General features: G+C 43.3%; 1 protein-coding gene across 4 annotated transcripts in view; it reads left to right on the top strand.

The window, feature by feature from the left end:
• Positions 1 to 18,305, top strand: part of PIBF1 (progesterone immunomodulatory binding factor 1) — a 144,079-nt gene that overhangs the window by 117,582 nt on the left and 8,192 nt on the right. Inside the window, exon 17 of one of the 4 annotated variants that reach the window (XM_066620023.1) lies at positions 6,980 to 7,025. The exons of the other annotated variants lie outside the window; for them this stretch is intronic. Within the exon in view, the coding sequence (XP_066476120.1) occupies positions 6,980 to 7,003 (24 nt within the window). The 3' untranslated portion in view covers positions 7,004 to 7,025. The remainder of the gene's footprint in view (positions 1 to 6,979; positions 7,026 to 18,305) is intronic. 4 annotated transcript variants of the gene reach the window in all.

Genomic DNA, 18,305 nt, shown 5'->3' with positions numbered 1-18,305 from the left:
ATTTAGTAAAATATATTAAAAATTTTTGCCAAGTAATCAAGCTCCAATTATCACTTCACCTTATCTCCAGGTCAATCAAAGGACAGAGCCTTTCAACTCTGAAAAGTTTTGTTTCTTTCTCAAGCAGCAGCAGGCACAAAGAGATCATTTGTTTCTATAGCAACTGAGAAATTCCAGCCAAAGTTAACTTTTTGTTCTCCTTCCTTCCCTTTTGCAAATGCTTGCAAAGCAAGTCTGTTTTTTTCAACAGGAGGATGGGATCCTCCTTTCCATTTGAAGCAAAGTCCCAGGCTACAATTCAATACACCATTACTTAAGCATATATGTGTTGGCAACCTTCAGTCTTGAAAGACTATGGTATCGCGCTCTAAAAGGTGGTTCTGGAACAGCGTCTAGTGTGGCTGAAAAGGCCAATTTGGGATTGACAATCCCTTCTACACTGGGAGCAAGTGCAGTCTGTCCCTGGACTGTCTCCCTGGCTATGGGCCTTCCTTCTTTGCCTCTTTGCCTCAGACTGTTGGCCAAGCGTCTCTTCAAACTGGGAAAGGCCATGCTGCACAGCCTGCCTCCAAGCGGGCCGCTCAGAGGCCAGGGTTTCCCACTTACTGAGGTCCATTCCTAAGGCCTTCAGATCCCTCTTGCAGATGTCCTTGTATCGCAGCTGTGGTCTACCTATAGGGCGCTTTCCTTGCACGAGTTCTCCATAGAGGAGATCCTTTGGGATCCGGCCATCATCCATTCTCACGACATGACCAAGCCAATGCAGGCATCTCTGTTTCAGCAGTGCATACATGCTAGGGATTCCAGCACGTTCCAGGACTGTGTTGTTTGGAACTTTGTCCTGCCAGGTGATGCCGAGAATGCGTCGGAGGCAGCGCATGTGGAAAGCGTTCAGTTTCCTCTCCTGTTGTGAGCGAAGAGTCCATGACTCACTGCAGTACAGAAGTGTACTCAGGACGCAAGCTCTGTAGACCTGGATCTTGGTATGTTCTGTCAGCTTCTTGTTGGACCAGACTCTCTTTGTGAGTCTGGAAAACGTGGTAGCTGCTTTACCGATGCGCTTGTTTAGCTCGGTATTGAGAGAAAGAGTGTCGGAGATCGTTGAGCCAAGGTACACAAAGTCATGGACAACCTCCAGTTCATGTGCAGAGATTGTAATGCAGGGAGGTGAGTCCACATCCTGAACCATGACCTGTGTTTTCTTCAGGCTGATCGTCAGTCCAAAATCTTGGCAGGCCTTGCTAAAACGATCTATGAGCTGCTGGAGATCTTTGGCAGAGTGGGTAGTGACAGCTGCATCGTCGGCAAAGAGGAAGTCACGCAGACATTTCAGCTGGACTTTGGACTTTGCTCTCAGTCTGGAGAGGTTGAAGAGCTTTCCATCTGATCTGGTCCGGAGATAGATGCCTTCTGTTGCAGTTCCAAAGGCATGCTTCAGCAAAACAGCGAAGAAAATCCCAAACAAGGTTGGTGCAAGAACACAGCCCTGCTTCACTCCGCTTCGGATGTCAAAGGGGTGTGATGTGGAGCCATCAAAGACAACAGTGCCCTTCATATCCTTGTGGAAGGATCTGATGATGCTGAGGAGCCTGGGTGGACATCCAATCTTGGGGAGAATCTTGAAGAGGCCATCCCTGCTGACCAGGTCGAAGGCCTTCATGAGATCTATGAAGGCTATAAAGAGTGGCTGTCGTTGTTCCCTGCATTTCTCCTGCAGTTGTCTAAGGGAGAATACCATATCAGTGGTGGACCTGTTGGCTCGGAATCCGCACTGTGATTCTGGATAAACGCTCTCTGCAAGTACCTGGAGCCTCTTTAGTGCAACTCGGGCAAACAACTTTCCTACAGGAGAGAAAGGAGAGAGATGCCACGGTACTTGTTGCAGTCACCCCTGTCGCCTTTGTTCTTGTACAGCGTGATGATGTTTGCATCCCTCATGTCTTGAGGTACTCCACCTCTCCAGCAGAGACAGAGGATTTCATGCAGCTCAGTAACGATGATCTCTTTGCAGCACTTTAGGACTTCAGCAGGGATGCTGTCTTTGCTCGGACAACGACTCCTTTGCTCGGACGACTTTGCTCGGCTCCAGCTCTGCTCCCAGATACAGATAGCAGCTGACACGGGCAACATCAAGGGGATGTATGACGGTATCAAGCAGGCCCTAGGTCCAACGCTGAAGAAAATAGCCCCACTGAAGTCTGCCACAGGCGAGATCATCCAGGATCGGACGCAGCAGATGGAATGCTGGGTGCAGCAGTACTCTGAGCTATATTCCAGAGAAAATGTAGTCACCGAAGAAGCGCTGAACAACATTGAGTGCCTGCCTGTGCTGGAGGAGCTTGACAGTGAACCAACCCTAGAAGAACTTCACGTGGCCATGGACTCCCTTGCCTTTGGCAAGGCACCTGGAAAAGAAGTCCTAAAGTGCTGCAAAGAGATCATCGTCACTTAAGCATAACACCCATGGAAAGCAGGGGATCTACTTCTGAGTAAAATGGGTTGCAAATATATGCAGCTGCATCTCTCTGCTGTAAATTGAATTGCACACTCCCAATTATGTGTTATAAGTTGTATGTTGTATGTAGAGCTTTTGGCTTAACACACCAGACACCTTAAAGGTGAATTTGATTCATGGTTCTCCTGCAGTGGTTCCCAACCTTTTTCACTTGCATATCCCTTAGCAGCCCATTTCCATAAATTGTACCCTTCATATTAGCAAAACATTTGTAATAATACAAGCCCTCATCTCCTTTCAGACTTCATGTATTCATCACATACTTTCTCTTTTTATCTGTTTAAAGAACAGAAGACTCTGCCTTTGCACTGTTTTGCACCAGAAGTATGCTGAGAAATTCTGGGTGATTGATCACTTTCCATATTATGTTTCAGCTTTTTTACTGTGCTGGTTTTCAATCACTGGTTCATACATGAATTGGTGATCAGAAACCAGCTATTGGTGGGGCTTTCACAGCCAGCTAGCTACCTCCAGTCCTGTCTTGCTGGTCCTTGCAAGGCATTCTGGAGCTAGACCTGCCTTTCTTTTGCCATTATTCCATTCTTTTTCAAGTACCCCTAAAGGTCCTGTGGAGTGTCCGTGGGAGTACTTGAATACCATGTTGGGAACCACTGTTTTACTGGTATGTTGTTTACAATGCACTTACTCTGATAGTGTTTACAAAAAGGTGGTGAAGACCAGAATTTAAAAAGAATAAAAATGTATCTTATGATCTTTTACTATGTTTTTAATAAATTAGAGACTACAGTTCTTAGGTAACAATTAGTGGTAGGTTATATTTCAGGGTCTGTCCTCAGGTAAAATCAGACAAAACTATAGTCAGACACCCCCCTAAGTTTAACCCCCAACTTATCTGAGGGTCATAGAAAATACCATGATTGTTGGCTCAAAACCTGCCCTCGACTTATCTGTGGGATTGACTTATAGTCGGGCGCCTGCGGTGGTATTTTTGAATGTTTTCCCGCACAGGTAAATACTTGATGGCTTTTAAAGGCTGGCCATTTAATTGTTTTAAATATGCTCCTTTAATTAGTGGCTTTAGTGAAAGTTTTTTTCTGTCTAAAAGGATTCAGAAGACTCCTTCCCAGCAACTACTTCTACATTCCTTAAAGGAGGAGGAAGTTATTGGCTTGCAGTGAAGCTAGTGAATATCCATTGTTGTAGGTAGAAGGGAGAAAGCTATAAAAACCACCTTCCCTCATTGCTCTCTAAAGAAAAGCTCTTACCTGGTTTCTGAGTGGTGATCTTTTCTGGTGAGCTGTCTGAGGCTATTAACACATCATTACAGTATAAAGTCTTTCCCTTCTAGTGTTTATCCATATGCTAAATGAAAGTACCTTAAGGCTTAGTCTTCCTCCAGACACACCAGTGTATCTACCACTGTAGAACCCTGTTTAACAACTGATGTGTTACGGACACTGGCTCAGTGTTGAGAAAACACCACACCAACATTGCTTGGACATCCCTTAAAAGTCAGCACAGCTCCACCAATGAAGAGGCCCAGAGAAGGGCCATGTTGAGTGTGGAACAAGGAGGAGGAGATGTACATTATATCCTACCCCTCTTCAGACAATGGAAATGCCCAGAAAAACACTATGCCAACAACAGAGCTGCCGTAAGTAAGAGTAACCCCAATTAGGAAAACTGAGGTAGAAGAAAAAAAAACTGCAGAAAATTGCACCTCCTGCTGCCCCCTCCCCCGCCCCAACCACTTTTGTGTGACAGAGCATAAGACACAAATTACATTTGGCAGCCAATCTCATTACTCCCACCCCAGGACTAAAGCCCCTGCCAGGAAGATTTTAGCTCAGTCTATCAGTTGTGCAGAATGGGGCTATATTTATCCGATCTTTCAAAGGGGAGCTTTGGTGATGGGAACCATACTTTGGTGAAAGGGCACTTGGCATCTCTTCATCGTTGAGGTGCTGCCTGTGACTGTGTTGTTCATTTCTAGCGGCTGGCTGGAAGGTTGTCCCCTTAGCCTTAGTTTGCTCGTTGGCCCTGCACCTCCCCCAACCCTCTGCTCAGTCCACCCTGGCAGTAGTTCTCTGGCTGCCAGTGTTGGGGCTGATTGGATGCCATGGTTGACTCCTTTGACATTACACAGTTGATGTGTCTACTTTATGGCAATGTCACATGGACGATGCGACAACTTCATGGCGCTGACACACTGATGTCATGGCACTGATGTACTGTGGTCAGGATGCTGCTCCGTGGATAAGAGCCTGTGTCGGTGTTTCCACATATCCTAGGGGTGTATCCTGAGAAGGAATGTGCCAGCATTGCTTTGTCAGGGTAGACTGGCATTTGGCCCTTGTTCACCAGTGTTGGTGCACTGTCAGTGTCGCATCCAAATACGATTGGGCCATTAATGCATCTGTACGATAAGAGATATTGATCTTTTATTATTGATATATTGATCTTTTATTATTTCCAGATGGTTTTAAAGTAACAGCATAACACTTGTGCTAGATCCAATCCAGTGCTAGTAATATAATATCGTCTTCAGCAAGAGTAGTATAAACTTTTGCCCCCTGTCCTTGATTGTCATACTGAAGAAAAAAGGTTTTGTGGCGCAGTGAAGGGAAGGGAGGACCACAGTGTTATTAGAACTATATTTTTAACAAAAGAAAAGCATAGCATTCACAGATTTATTATTATTATTATTATTATTATTATTATTATTATTATTATTATTATTATTATTATTAACAGTATTTATATACCACATTTCAACTAAAAGTTCACAAAGCGGTTTACAGAGAAAAATCAAATAACTAATGCCTCCCTGTCCCAAAAGGGCTCACAATCTAAAAAGATGCAAAAAGAACACCAGCAGACAGCCACTAGAAAAGACACTTCTGGGGTGAGGAGGGCCAGTTACTCTCCCCCTGCTAAAAAGAGGAGCACCCACTTGAAAAAGCGCCTCTTACCCAATTAGTAGGGGTTTAGTACCAATATTTAGTGGGATATTGGCAGAAAGAAGATTGATAACTTTTCCACAGAACTTCATTTCATAACGTGCTATCTAGCTGGGAAGGAAATTGGCATTTTTTCCAACAAGAGCAATAGTTTGAGTAAAGGCATCTGGATCCAAAGTAATTACAGTCAGGGTCCCATATCTGCAGATCCCATATCCACGGATTCAGTTATCCCTGGATTGGGGGTCCGCTCCCCTTGCACCAGACGGAGTGTGTGAGAAGTGTATGAGAACCACTGGACTAGAGGATTCAAGGAGCCGGCAGGTAGGTTTTGAGAGGCAGATAAGCAGAAGCAAACTCAGAAGTGGCCTGGGTAAACGCAACCAGCCACTACTGAGTGGTTTACATTTCCTAGAGCAGTGGTTCTCACACATTTAGCACTGGGACCCACTTTTTAGAATGAGAATCTGTCAGGACCCACCGGAAGTGATGTCATGATCAGAAGTGACATTATCAAGCAGGAACATTTTAAACAATCCTAGGCTGCAATCCTACCCACACTTACCCAAGAGTAAGTCCCATTAACTACCATTGTTAAAAGCCTATACATATTAACTTGTTAAAAGTACAGACCTGTAACATTTCCCCAAAAGCAGTCACTTACCATAGTAGCATCAAGTCTAATATATTAAAAATAAAATATTGAAATGAATGGGAACCCCCCTAAAATTGGCTTGCGACCCACCTAGTGGGTCCCGACCCACAGTATGAGAAACCCTGTCCTAGTGGAGGTCCAGCACTAGTAACGCAGGGCAGGTTGGAGAGATAATAATAGCCCCAGATGCACTGGCCCAGATGTTCAGTGCAGATAACAAATATTTATTGCACAAAATGTATATCAAAAGACAAGAGGTCACTATATAAAAATGCTCACCTTAAACTGCCAACTCCCTTCTCTCCCTCTTCTTTCCCTTCCACACTGATTAGTTACAGCCAGACTGTTTTTCAACTGCTATCTTTGGCTATACAGTGGATATTCCATGTGCCTACATACATTTGATAGGTTTGTTATGTCGTTCTGCACGGGTAAATTAGGGTCAGATTCAATTAAAATACGTATGTGAGATGCAAGAATGTATCGAAGGCCATGAAAAATTGCTTTTTTCCTCAAGGCTTGTGTGGTCTCTGATAACTTCCCAGTCAAACAGTTTCTTTTTAGTGAACCCTTTGAAAGAATACTTTGTATTTCACAAAAGTCACAGAGAAAGTGAAAGAGTGCCTTTTACTAAGATCAACTCATGTTGAGATTGTGGTGTATGGGTTTTTGAGTTTCACAGATCTGTTCTGCAGGCTGTATATCCAAGGAAAAAGTGGAGAATTGGAGGCAACTCTTCCTGTGCCCTAAGCACCCAGTTTCTTGTGGTGCTTTCAGATGATGACAAAAAACCATTATGCTAATTCATTCATTCATTCATTCATTCATTCATTCATTGTTTTCAAAAAAAAATTATATATTTTCTATTTCCTGCTTTTCTTTTCTCAGGTGACTTTTTCTTTTCCCAGGTGACTTTTCTTTTCCCAGGTGACAGGTGAGTCAAAGTGGCTAACAGCATAATAGCCCTATTCAGTGATCCTTGCATTAAATAGTCCTCATGCTTATACCTTCCCCACACCAGTCACCACTCCTGCTACTGTAAGGAAGAATTTTAAAACCTTTTGTCCTATGTATAGCATAACAATGCTTAAATGCTTCTGCATCTACTACTATACCTTCTCATTCTCCTGACTCCCCATTTGCACCCCCTTTACAATCAAGTACTCTGAGGAGGAATGAGAAGGGGAAGCATCAGAAGCATTCCAGGTCTTCAATAGGAAAAAGAATTAAAAAAATATATATCTCAGAGTAATACCAGGGAGGGAAAGGTTTGAACAGCAGCAAGGACACCCTCCACATCCCAGAAACATGACTACAGAGGACTTCCTTAGTACTAGTACTAAGGAAACTGTGGAAAAAAACTACAGCTAGAAACTGGTTTTCATCAAAATCTCTTTCCCTCTCTATCCCTATAACTAGTAGCACTAAAATAGAAACCAGAAAGGGAGTGAGTGAGAAGCATTTGTCCTTCATATACTTTGCAAAAGAATCCTCTTTTTTCTAATGTTCCTTCTGTGTATCCTGTATTCCCCCAAACTAGGTGAAGCACAAGTCAGTTTGCATCTGGAAGAACTGTGCTGCAAAAGTGATAGTAACTACAAAAATTACTGCAAACCAGCATCAAACTAAGATAACCGGGGTGGGTGGGTGTGTGTGTGTGTGTGTGTGACAATGACAACAACGACAAATACAACATTGTTGGGAAGGAAAAAAAGAGTGAGCAAATGGCATCATTACTGGGGGGAAAAGGCTGGTATATAGCTGTTTTACATGGAATTCCAACCCAGGTTTTGGTGTTGAATGACAAATGTTGGAGTCACAGGCACCTTCCTCCTCTCTTGCATTCTGCTTTCCTTTCTGACTCATTGTTTAGTGCAAACCGTAGTTGTCATTACATCCAAATTGGTAAATCCTAGTTGGCTCTTGTCCTCCAAGCCAGAATCAGTTTGATGGTTTGCATCAGAAAGAAATTGGAGTGTGCAAGGGGAGGGAGCTTGGTGTTTCATGTTAATGAAGTCATTGTCTGCAGAATTGCATGGCTCACATAGAACTAGACTCACTTAAGATCAGACCATGTGCTAATGTTCCAAGTTTCAAAGGCAGTTCTGTAATGGGGAACTTGCTCTCTTTATATTCTGTATACATAGATTCCTTGCAAGGCAGAGATAAGAGTACTTTGAAAGCATAATATAGAAGTCTTATATTTTCTCTAGAATATGAGATACTCATTTTAAAAGTACACAAATAGCTCTAACTTAATTAAAGACCAGTTTGTACATGCAGCAGAATCAGCTGGGTAACGTTTAGCTTAAACTACACTGCATCAAGCTACAGATAGGAGGCTATACATGTGAGCTCTCCTCCCATCTAAAAGTCTTGTGCACAAAAAATTAGCGTGGTAGTGAAGACCTGAGTTTAGTCTTGTACATGCTAATTTTCTGTGTTTAGGAAGACATTTGGGAGGTGGTGAAGCACTTAAATATATAATACAGGTTGGGCATTTCTTATCCGAAATGCTTGGGGCCAGAAGCATTTTGGATATTGGATTTTTCTGTATATTGGAAATTACAATTTCCAATAGCATATTCTTCCCCTGGGGGCTGGGGATAAGAATAGGCCCTCAGTTTGGCTGTACTTGTCGTAAGAGGCGACTAAACAGCCACCAGGTAGATGGGACTCGTCAGCCTGGGAAGGCAGCTCATCTAAGAGAAGGAAAACTCTGATCCCAAACCTCCACTGCCTTGTGGCTATATCCAGTTATGGAAAAGGCTTCAGGAGTCAACCTTGAGGCAAAATCTGGAGCCGGAGTCCCTGAGGCAGTTCATGGCTGAACACAGTTATGTTCTGGCAACTCCTGCGACACCGCTGGAACCAACCGTATTGGCCTCTGCCTTTCCATTGGACCATTTCAGCGACGTGGAGAGGGGGGATTTGCTGCATGGGTAACAGCCTATCCTCCATACCTACTTTACCCAGGCTTCGCGCTCTGGAGAGGACACTCTGTTCCAGAACCACCATTCAGAGCGTGACACCATAGTCTTCCGAGACTGAAGGATGCCAACTATGTACTAGCATATTCCTAATGAGATATACTGGGGATGGGGCCTAAGTCTAAACAGAAAATTCATTTGTGTACACCTTTCACACTTAAACTGAAGGTAATTTTATACACAATATTTTAAATAATTTTATGCATTTTGTGCAACTCGTCACATGAGGTGAGGTGTGGAATTTTCCATTTATGGCGTAATGTGTGTCTAAAAAAGTTGCGATTTTTGGAATACTTTGGATTTCAGAATTCTGGATAAGGGATATCCAACCTGTACCTTCCCTGTAGCCAGAAAAATCTTTACCATTCTACAGAACATTTAAATTGGCCTTAAGATTGGGAGCATTTTCTCCTTCCATTTTACAATTGAAAAAAGTGCAGATCTCAATAAACATAAAAACATGAGAAGAGCCCCGCTGGATCAGGTCAAAGGCCCATCTAGTCCAACTTCCTGTATCTCACAGTGGCCCATCAAATGCTTCAGAGAACACACAAGACAACAGACACAACCTGCATCCTGGTGCCCTCCCCTGCATCTGACAATCAGAGGCAGCCTACCTCTACCTTGCACATACCTACTATGACTTGTAACCGTGATGAACCTCCAGAAATTTGTCCAATCCCATCTTAAAGGCATCTAGGCAAGACTCCATCACTACTTCCTGTGGCAAGGAGTTCCACAGACCAACTATACACATATTTTCTTTTGTCCTAACTCTCCCAACACACAACTTTAGTGGATTTCCCCTAGTTCTGGTGTTATGTGAGAGGGAGAAGAGCGTCTCTCTATCCAGCCATTTTTAACCACTGTGCCATGACACACTGGTGTGCCGCGAATGGTCTGCAGGTGTGCCACGGGAGTTTGGGGGAGTTTGTGCCTTGGCAATTTTAGTACCTTTTCAGTGTACCATTATTATTATTATTATTATTATTATTATTATTATTATTAACAGTATTTATATACTGCTTTTCAACTAAAAGTTCACAAAGCGGTTTACAGAGAAAAATCAAATAACTAAATGGCTCCCTGTCTCAAAAGGGCTCACAATCTAAAAAGATGCAAATGAATACCAGCAGAGGTGGGCCAGTTACTCTCCCCCTGCTAAAAAAAGGAGCACCCACTTGAAAAAGTGCCTCTTACCCAATTAGTGTACCATGAGATGAAAAAGGTTGAAAATCACTGCTCTAGCCACTCTATCCAGCCCCTGTATAATTTTGTATGTCTCAGTCATGTCCCCCCACTCAGGCGCCTCTTTTCTAGGCTGAAGAGGCCCAGACATTGTAGCCTTTCCTCATAAGGAAGGTGCCCCAGCCCTTAATCAGAATTTTAATCCTTGGGAGGGGGTGGGAGCCTTCGAAGAGTTCTCTGAAACTCTTTTAAACTATGGGTGCTGTATTTTAAACACTGGCCAAAATAGGTGATATTGTCTCACTTGCTCTGGTGTTGTGTTTTGTTCTGTGGGTCGTTTCCAAGACTTTGATCTAATTTGTATTGTATCTAATCTATTTCATGCCTCTTTAGAAAGAAGTTGGCTTATCTGTTCTGATACTGTGAGACTTCATAGAAGGAGTCGTTTGCCATCTTTTATATGTGTCTCTCCTTTATTTCTAGAATGTAGTTTGCATTGTTTTTAATCATAATGAAACTGGTAAACATTTCTAAATTATGTACAACAGGTGGGGTCTCTGTATCAGCAAATTGTGTATCCATGGATCTGATTCAGTGCAGTTCCTCCACACTGAGGAGGACTGTTAAGCCAGTCTTGGCCCCACCTGAGCCCTCCAGAGGGCTTTCTGAAGCCCACAGAGGCAGTGCGTCCACCTGCTATCCCTGCGGGCTTCAGAATGGCTGTTTTGGCTGAAAAAAAATGCTACTTCTGGGTTCCCAAGAGAAACCAGAAGAGACATTTTTATGCCATATAAGGCATTCTGAGGCCCAGGGAAGTCCCTGAAGGGGGCATTGAGGCTATTCTGACTGGATTTCTGCTTAGTCAGAGGCTCTAAGGATCATCCTAGGGCAATTTATACGAAACAAATGTGGAAGACAGGTATTTAGTTTAAACTTTTTGGATCTTTTTGCTTATTTTACATATGGCAGTTTCATATTTGTTTTTGAAGAAAATTTCTTCTTCCTCTTTGCTTATGTGCTGTAACCTGTTTTAGTCTTCTAAAAACAAAGTTGGTGATGAACAATGCTTAGTTCTTTTAAACATTCAGCCACAAGGTAATTATCATTTTTCTTCTGCTACGTTATTGTTCTGAGATCCTAGTTTCTATTAATGTTCTACATGATGTGTTTTTTTTTGTGTTTTTTTCCCCCTCAGTAGATTACAGGGACATTTCTGTATTACAAGTAAGCCCTGGAGCTATTCTCATCTGAAGCTTGGAGACGCAAGCAACAATTACACTGTTAAGTGATTGTCAGGACATTTCTAGTTCCTAGTGTGCTGTTTTATCAGCACTTCTCCTTTTTTTTTTTTTAATCTCTTTGAGCTTTTATATTAGCTAAATGTGAATACAGAAAGACTGCTGAATTTATAAGACCTTGGAGCTTTTTACAAATGATTCCATTCATGTACACATTTTGGGGTTTTTCAGTTTTTAATAGCTTGCTATATTTTCCTGGACAGACATATACTGAATGAGATTCTGGAAGCACAGTTAGCCTATGCTACAAAAATAAGCAAGGTTTATTATAATGTAAATTCATAGGAATGCAATGTAACTATCTTGAGCTTTGATTTAGAGGGAAAGGGTTCCATGAAATATTGGCAAAATTCGTTTTGTTTGTTTGATTTGCTGGATTGAATTGGCAAGCACATTACAAGAAATATCGTTTGATTCTCTATAAAGTACATTTTTTACATTTTATTTATTAGTAATAGGAATTTTAGCAAGAAACAGCAGTTAGATCATCCAAATACTTAAACAATACTATAATTATACTTTTCTCAAGTTGATTATAAATCTTTCAGTCATGTTGCTGTAGCTCTTCCGCCTTGAAAACCTTTTAATTTTTCTGCACATTATCATAGTTTGACATCAGATTTAAAATATGAATGGAAATCTACTTGAACCACCAAAACAACAGAGTCCCTCTGAGGAGATACTTTACTGGAACAGACATACATAAGAATATCTGGACAATTTTTAAACTGCACATAATTGCTTTATATGTACTTTCATTCCAAAAAAGATGCTTTTAACAGCAGAGAAATTTTTTAAAAGGGGAAAATATTTTTATTAGAAATCAGGTTTACCTTTGTCGTTATCACATGCCACACAGAATCCAATGGTTCTAGACCCATACAAGCTAACTTTTGGATTGAATTCTTCAGGCAGGAAACAGAGGGCACAACACCTCCTTTCCTACCTTGCTGTGTGGAAATGGAGAACATGTATGCCCCATTTATTTTTTATGCAGCACAAAGGATTAGGTGATACAAATTATTTGGGATTCATAGAGCTACTTTAGGCAAGTTTTATAACTTGCCAGAATGTTTAAATACACAAATTCAACGTTAATTAGAAATGTAATGTTGTTAAATATCAGTGAAAAACAGTCCTCCCCACTTTTTATGCCTCTTGTGATCTTTGGAATCTGACACAGTAGCCACCTCAGATATGATGAAGATATCAAAAGGAGTGCAGGAGTGCAGTTGTGGTTAGCATCCAGGGATCTGCTCTGTTCTGTTTTGTTTGTTCAATTCATAAGACTTGAAGGGTAATAATATATTAACCGAAAAACTGCAATTTAAAGTATTACCACCAAATCTTGCCCTATCCCATCCCAGCAGGAGGACCGCAATCAGGACTGGAATCATGATAAGTACAAAGTAGAAAAGTCCCCAGTCCCTGCACCTCAGTTTCATTCTGTTTTGTATCCCAGTCCCGTGCTGTTCCCACTGCGGCAGGCCATTTTCTTTTTTGGAAAAGAAAAAAATTTAACTTGTACATTTAGGATCACATCTTGTTAGATTCTTTGACCTGGGCTATGAGTTTGTTAGCTGATAGGCTTCCAAGGTTTATGCAAAAATGTTGCAGTCTTTCAGTGCTTTCTATAAAAGAGAATTTTGAAACATATGGAAAACTCTCCTCCTTTCCCAAACATTGTTAATTTGTTAACTCAGGTTGCATGGTGGAAAGTAAGACCTGGTTGTCTATTTTGGAAGATTGTTCTGGTTTACAAAGCATTAGGAAATTTGACCTGATACTCTAATTGGCCATTCTCTCTCTCTCTCTCTCTCTCTCTCTCTCTCTCTCTCTCTCTCTCTCTCTCTCTCTCTCTCTCTCTGTGATGCTTTGATTCTGGCCTCTATCCAGCAGATAATATCGCCAAATGACTACTACAGTGTTGCTTTGTCTTACACTCCATCATCCTGAGAATTACTCACCACTGTCACTGTTTGGAGTATAATTTCTGCATATTTTGAATGCAACAACTTGTACTTATTCACAGCAGTTGCTGACAGAAAAAAAAATGGCATCGTAATGAATCTTGCTTTTGAGTCCTAAACCTATTTCCTTGGAAGTAAGCCCTTTTGATTTCAGTAGCACTCACTTCTACGTACAGGTTCTTAGGATCCCAGCCTTGATCCTTTACGAATGAAGTATGTGCTAGTAATATATTTGCCCAAGTTATTTTCATCGAGAAACTTTGTCTATGCAGTGCTCTGGCAACATACCGTATTTTTCGCTCTATAAGACGCACTTTTTCCCCCCCAAAAAGTGGGGGGAAAAGTGTGTGCGTCTTATGGAGCGAATACTGCAAAAAAAAAAAAAAAAAACTCCGCCCCTGGCCCCGCCCCCTGCCCGCTCTGCTCGGCTCCGCTTCCCAGGAAAGCGTGGGTGGGGTGGCAGTCTTGCTGAGCAAGCCCGTGTGTCTACTCAGAAGTAAGTCTCAGACTCACTGGGACTCACTCCCAGGAAAGGGGGGGGGATGGCAGGCTCGCTGAGAAAGCCCACGTGTCTACTCAGAAGTAAGTCTCAGAGTCACTGGGGCTCACTCCCAGGAAAGCGGGGGTGGGGTGGCAGTCTTGCTGAGCAAGCCCCTAGAGCAGGGGTGCTCATTACGTCAACCCTCGAGCTACCAGTCCATCTCCAGGCGAAATGAGTCAATCGCGGGCTTCTCTCCTGTCCACGCATCCCTAGGAGTGAGCCCCTGGCAGGCTTGTGAGCCCAGGGAGCGAGCCTAGGGAGTGAGTCCAGGGAGCCCAGGGACTGAGACGGGCTCCTACCTGGGAGAGGAGGCGCTGGCAGGCTTTTCTCCTGTCCACTCATCCCTGGGAGTGAGCCCCATTGGCTCTACTGGGGCTGACTTACCTTTCCCCTGCTTTTGCACTGGTATGTATGGAGATCTGCCCCCCCCCACTTCCATCTGTTGGTTCTGTGTGCAAGGGGTTTTGCAATGGCCTTGCTGTGATGCCTATACAGAGATCTTACCTGCCCCACACTTTTCCCCTGCTTTTGCACTGCTATGTATGGAGATCTGCCCCCCCCCACTTCCATCTGTTGGTTCTGTGTGCAAGGGGTTTTGCAATGGCCTTGCTGTGATGCCTATACAGAGATCTTACCTGCCCCACACTTTTCCCCTGCTTTTGCACTGCTATGTATGGAGATCTGCGCCCCCCCCCACTTCCATCTGTTGGTTCTGTGTGCAAGGGGTTTTGCAATGGCCTTGCTGTGATGCCTATACAGAGATCTTACCTGCCCCACACTTTTCCCCTGCTTTTGCACTGCTATGTATGGAGATCTGCGCCCCCCCCCCCACTTCCATCTGTTGGTTCTGTGTGCAAGGGGTTTTGCAATGGCCTTGCTGTGATGCCTATACAGAGATCTTACCTGCCCCACACTTTTCCCCTGCTTTTGCACTGCTATGTATGGAGATCTGCGCCCCCCCCACTTCCATCTGTTGGTTCTGTGTGCAAGGGGTTTTGCAATGGCCTTGCTGTGATGCCTATACAGAGATCTTACCTGCCCCACACTTTTCCCCTGCTTTTGCACTGCTATGTATGGAGATCTGCGCCCCCCCCCCACTTCCATCTGTTGGTTCTGTGTGCAAGGGGTTTTGCAATGGCCTTGCTGTGATGCCTATACAGAGATCTTACCTGCCCCACACTTTTCCCCTGCTTTTGCACTGCTATGTATGGAGATCTGCACCCCCCCCCCCCACTTCCATCTGTTGGTTCTGTATGCAAGGGGTTTTGCAATGGTCTTGCTGTGATGCTTATACAGAGATCTTACCTCCCCCACACTTTTCCCCTGCTTTTGCACTGCTATATATGGAGATCTGCCCCCCCCCCCACTTCCATCTGTTGGTTCTGTGTGCAAGGGGTTTTGCACTGGTCTTGCTGTGATGCCTATACAAAGATCTTACCTCCCCCACACCTTTCCCCTGTTTTTGCACTGGTCTGTATAGAGATCTGCTCCCCCCCCCTTGTATTGGAATCCAGGAAGATCTGGTGAGGAGGTAGATGTGGTGTCAGCAGTGGCCCCTTTAAGGGTAAGGCCTGGGCATCCTGGGCACAGCTGCAGCCACTGGAAGGCAATAGGGCCCTCAGGGATATAAGGAGTACCAGAGGCAGAAAGGGTTTGTGGGTTTTGAAGGGGGGGGGGGGGACGGGACTGACTGGGTTTATTGAATTTGGAATCTGACTGTGGCTGGACTTGTATACCCTGATGGATTTAACTGACCTACCTGGAACCTGACCTTGGACTGTAATTTGGCTTATTGGCTCTGGACTCTGATTTGGTAACTCTGAATGATGGGACTGATTTACTTGGCATCTGTGGACTGGAACTGGACTCATTTTTGCTTGCTGCACTGGTGAGTTGCACAAGGGGGACTGATCAGCCTTAAGCGGGCATGAGGCCCAGTGGATTGGAATTTGGCAGAACATCATTGTAGCAGAAAGATAATGTGATCCCCTATTTGTGTGCACCTGCTTTTGTGAGCTTCATAAATTCTGACTCTAGTGATGATGAGTTCTTGGGATTTCCAGAAAACTAGAGTACTCAAACCTTTAAGTCTCTCCATTTGTTAATGACAGTGATAATGGTTCTTAATGCCACTGTTGACTGCTGTTCACTTTACATGGTTCAAATGTTATTCTGTTATAGTTTATTAAATATTTTATTACACTATTTGGTTCAGAATATTTTTTCCTTGTTTTTCTCCTCTAAAAACTAGGTGCGTCTTATGGTCAGGTGCGTCTTATAGAGCGAAAAATACGGTATTTGAAGAGTGTACAACTTTCAGCAACATGTTGGTATCAGTTATGCGTCCTTTGAAACAGCTGCTCTGCAATTGAGCTGTTTTGACATGCCACTGCACATGGCTGAATTATGCAGATAGTTGTAATATTAAATGCCTGAGCAGTAAGGAGAATGCCCCAGTTGATGGTTTGGTGTGCTTTCGGGTTTGGGATAGTAGCACGAGGAGCTCATAACTGGAATATTGAGCATTAATTTGGTAGATCTAATCATTGCTACAACAAAGCCTGCCTATTTTTACCTTAAGAGCAGAAGAATTTCATCCTACGGTATTATAGAACTACTTATACACAATAGTGTATGAGGAATGGCATGCTTTCATCTTTCAAGGCACGTTTTCATGATTGTAACCAAAACAGCACATGAATCAACATGAAGTTCAGGTTAAAATGAATAAATGCATTATTTATTGACATGTTTTTACAACTGCAGAGATCTTCAGACATTAAACTGTAAACATATTATAGCATTCAGAGTTGAATGAGGAGTCCAACCTCTCCCAAAATATTGTAAAAGGGCCAAATATTATCTGTAATGATGAGATGTTGTAGTCTGAACCCAAACTTAATATCTTCATGGCTGAATGATTCTGTTCTTGCTGTTTCCCAACTTTGGATAGTCAAAACATTTTTTTTTTTCAAAACGGCATTTGGAGCCACCCTTGCAATACACGGTTTGTTTTTTGAGTATGCAAAAGTAAGGATTATCCACTCTCCATGGAGCCCACACCCTGTGTTTCTGTCTGAGTCACTTTCCTGAGCATACCTCTTGACTGGGAAGAGAGGCAAGCCCAGGGGAGTGACTCATGCAGAGATGCAACAAATAGCTACCTTATGTGGGGGGAAGAGGCAAATTCAGCCAAGTCTCTACAGGAGGAATGAATGAGATCCAGCCATTCATTTGGCAGATATGACAGAAGTACCTGCCTCCAAGAGAGGATGACTGGAAGGAGACAAGGCTCCTTGTGGGATTAGATTAGCATACATTCCACATAGGTTAGCGTACACTCCACGTTTTGTGTGAACAGGCCACAGTAGCAATTGAAGTTTCCCTCTGTTAATCAGATTGTTTATTTTAGAACAGTGTTTCTCAAACTATGGGTCAGGACCAAGTAGGTGGGTCGAAAGCCAATTTAAGTAGACCCCATTCATTTCAATGTGTATTTTATTTTTTAATAGACTTGATACTATCATGGTATGTGACCCTATTTGGGGAAATGTTACTATGTATATGCTTTTAACAATGATAGAGCCTATTCTTTGGTGGTGGCAGCAGCTAAAAGATCATACCTCTTTGCTGCCATCACATTCACAGAGAATCGTCTGGCTGAGCTCTTCCATGTGGTTCATGGTCTACTCCTTCTCACCCTCCCCCCCCCCCACTGATGGGGAGGAGCACATGGAAGCTTGCTGTGACGAATTTGCTACGCACTTCACAGATGAAGTTGATCAGATCCAGCACGACTTGGACGCCACATTAGGAATATCTTGTGATGTCCCTGGGGCATCTGTCTATCCTATGTTGTGAGATTCTTTTCGGCTTATAGAACCTGAGGATGTGGACAGGATTCTTGGGAGTGTGAGGCCATCTTCTTCCCTGCTCAACCCTTGTCCAGCGTGGCTAATTAGATCTGCCCAGGGAGGGCTGGCCAAGTGGACAGGGAGGGTTGTGAATTCTCTGAGGGAGGGGCTATTGCCGCCAACCTTGAAGCAGGTGGTGGTTCACCCCCTCCTGAAGAAACCCTTCCTGAATCTCACTAACATGAACAACTACCAGCCAGTCTCAAATATTCCATTTCTGGGCAGGGTGATCCAGCAGGTAGTAGCATCCCAGCTCCAGAGGGTCCTGGACAAAGCTGATTATCTAGATCCTTTTCAGTCTGGCTTCAGGCAG

The sequence above is a fragment of the Tiliqua scincoides genome, chromosome 3 (genome assembly GCF_035046505.1).
Source record: "Tiliqua scincoides isolate rTilSci1 chromosome 3, rTilSci1.hap2, whole genome shotgun sequence".
Taxonomy (NCBI): Eukaryota; Metazoa; Chordata; class Lepidosauria; order Squamata; family Scincidae; genus Tiliqua; species Tiliqua scincoides.
Note: the sequence above shows the minus strand (reverse complement) of the source record. Positions and strands in the feature narration are given on the sequence as shown.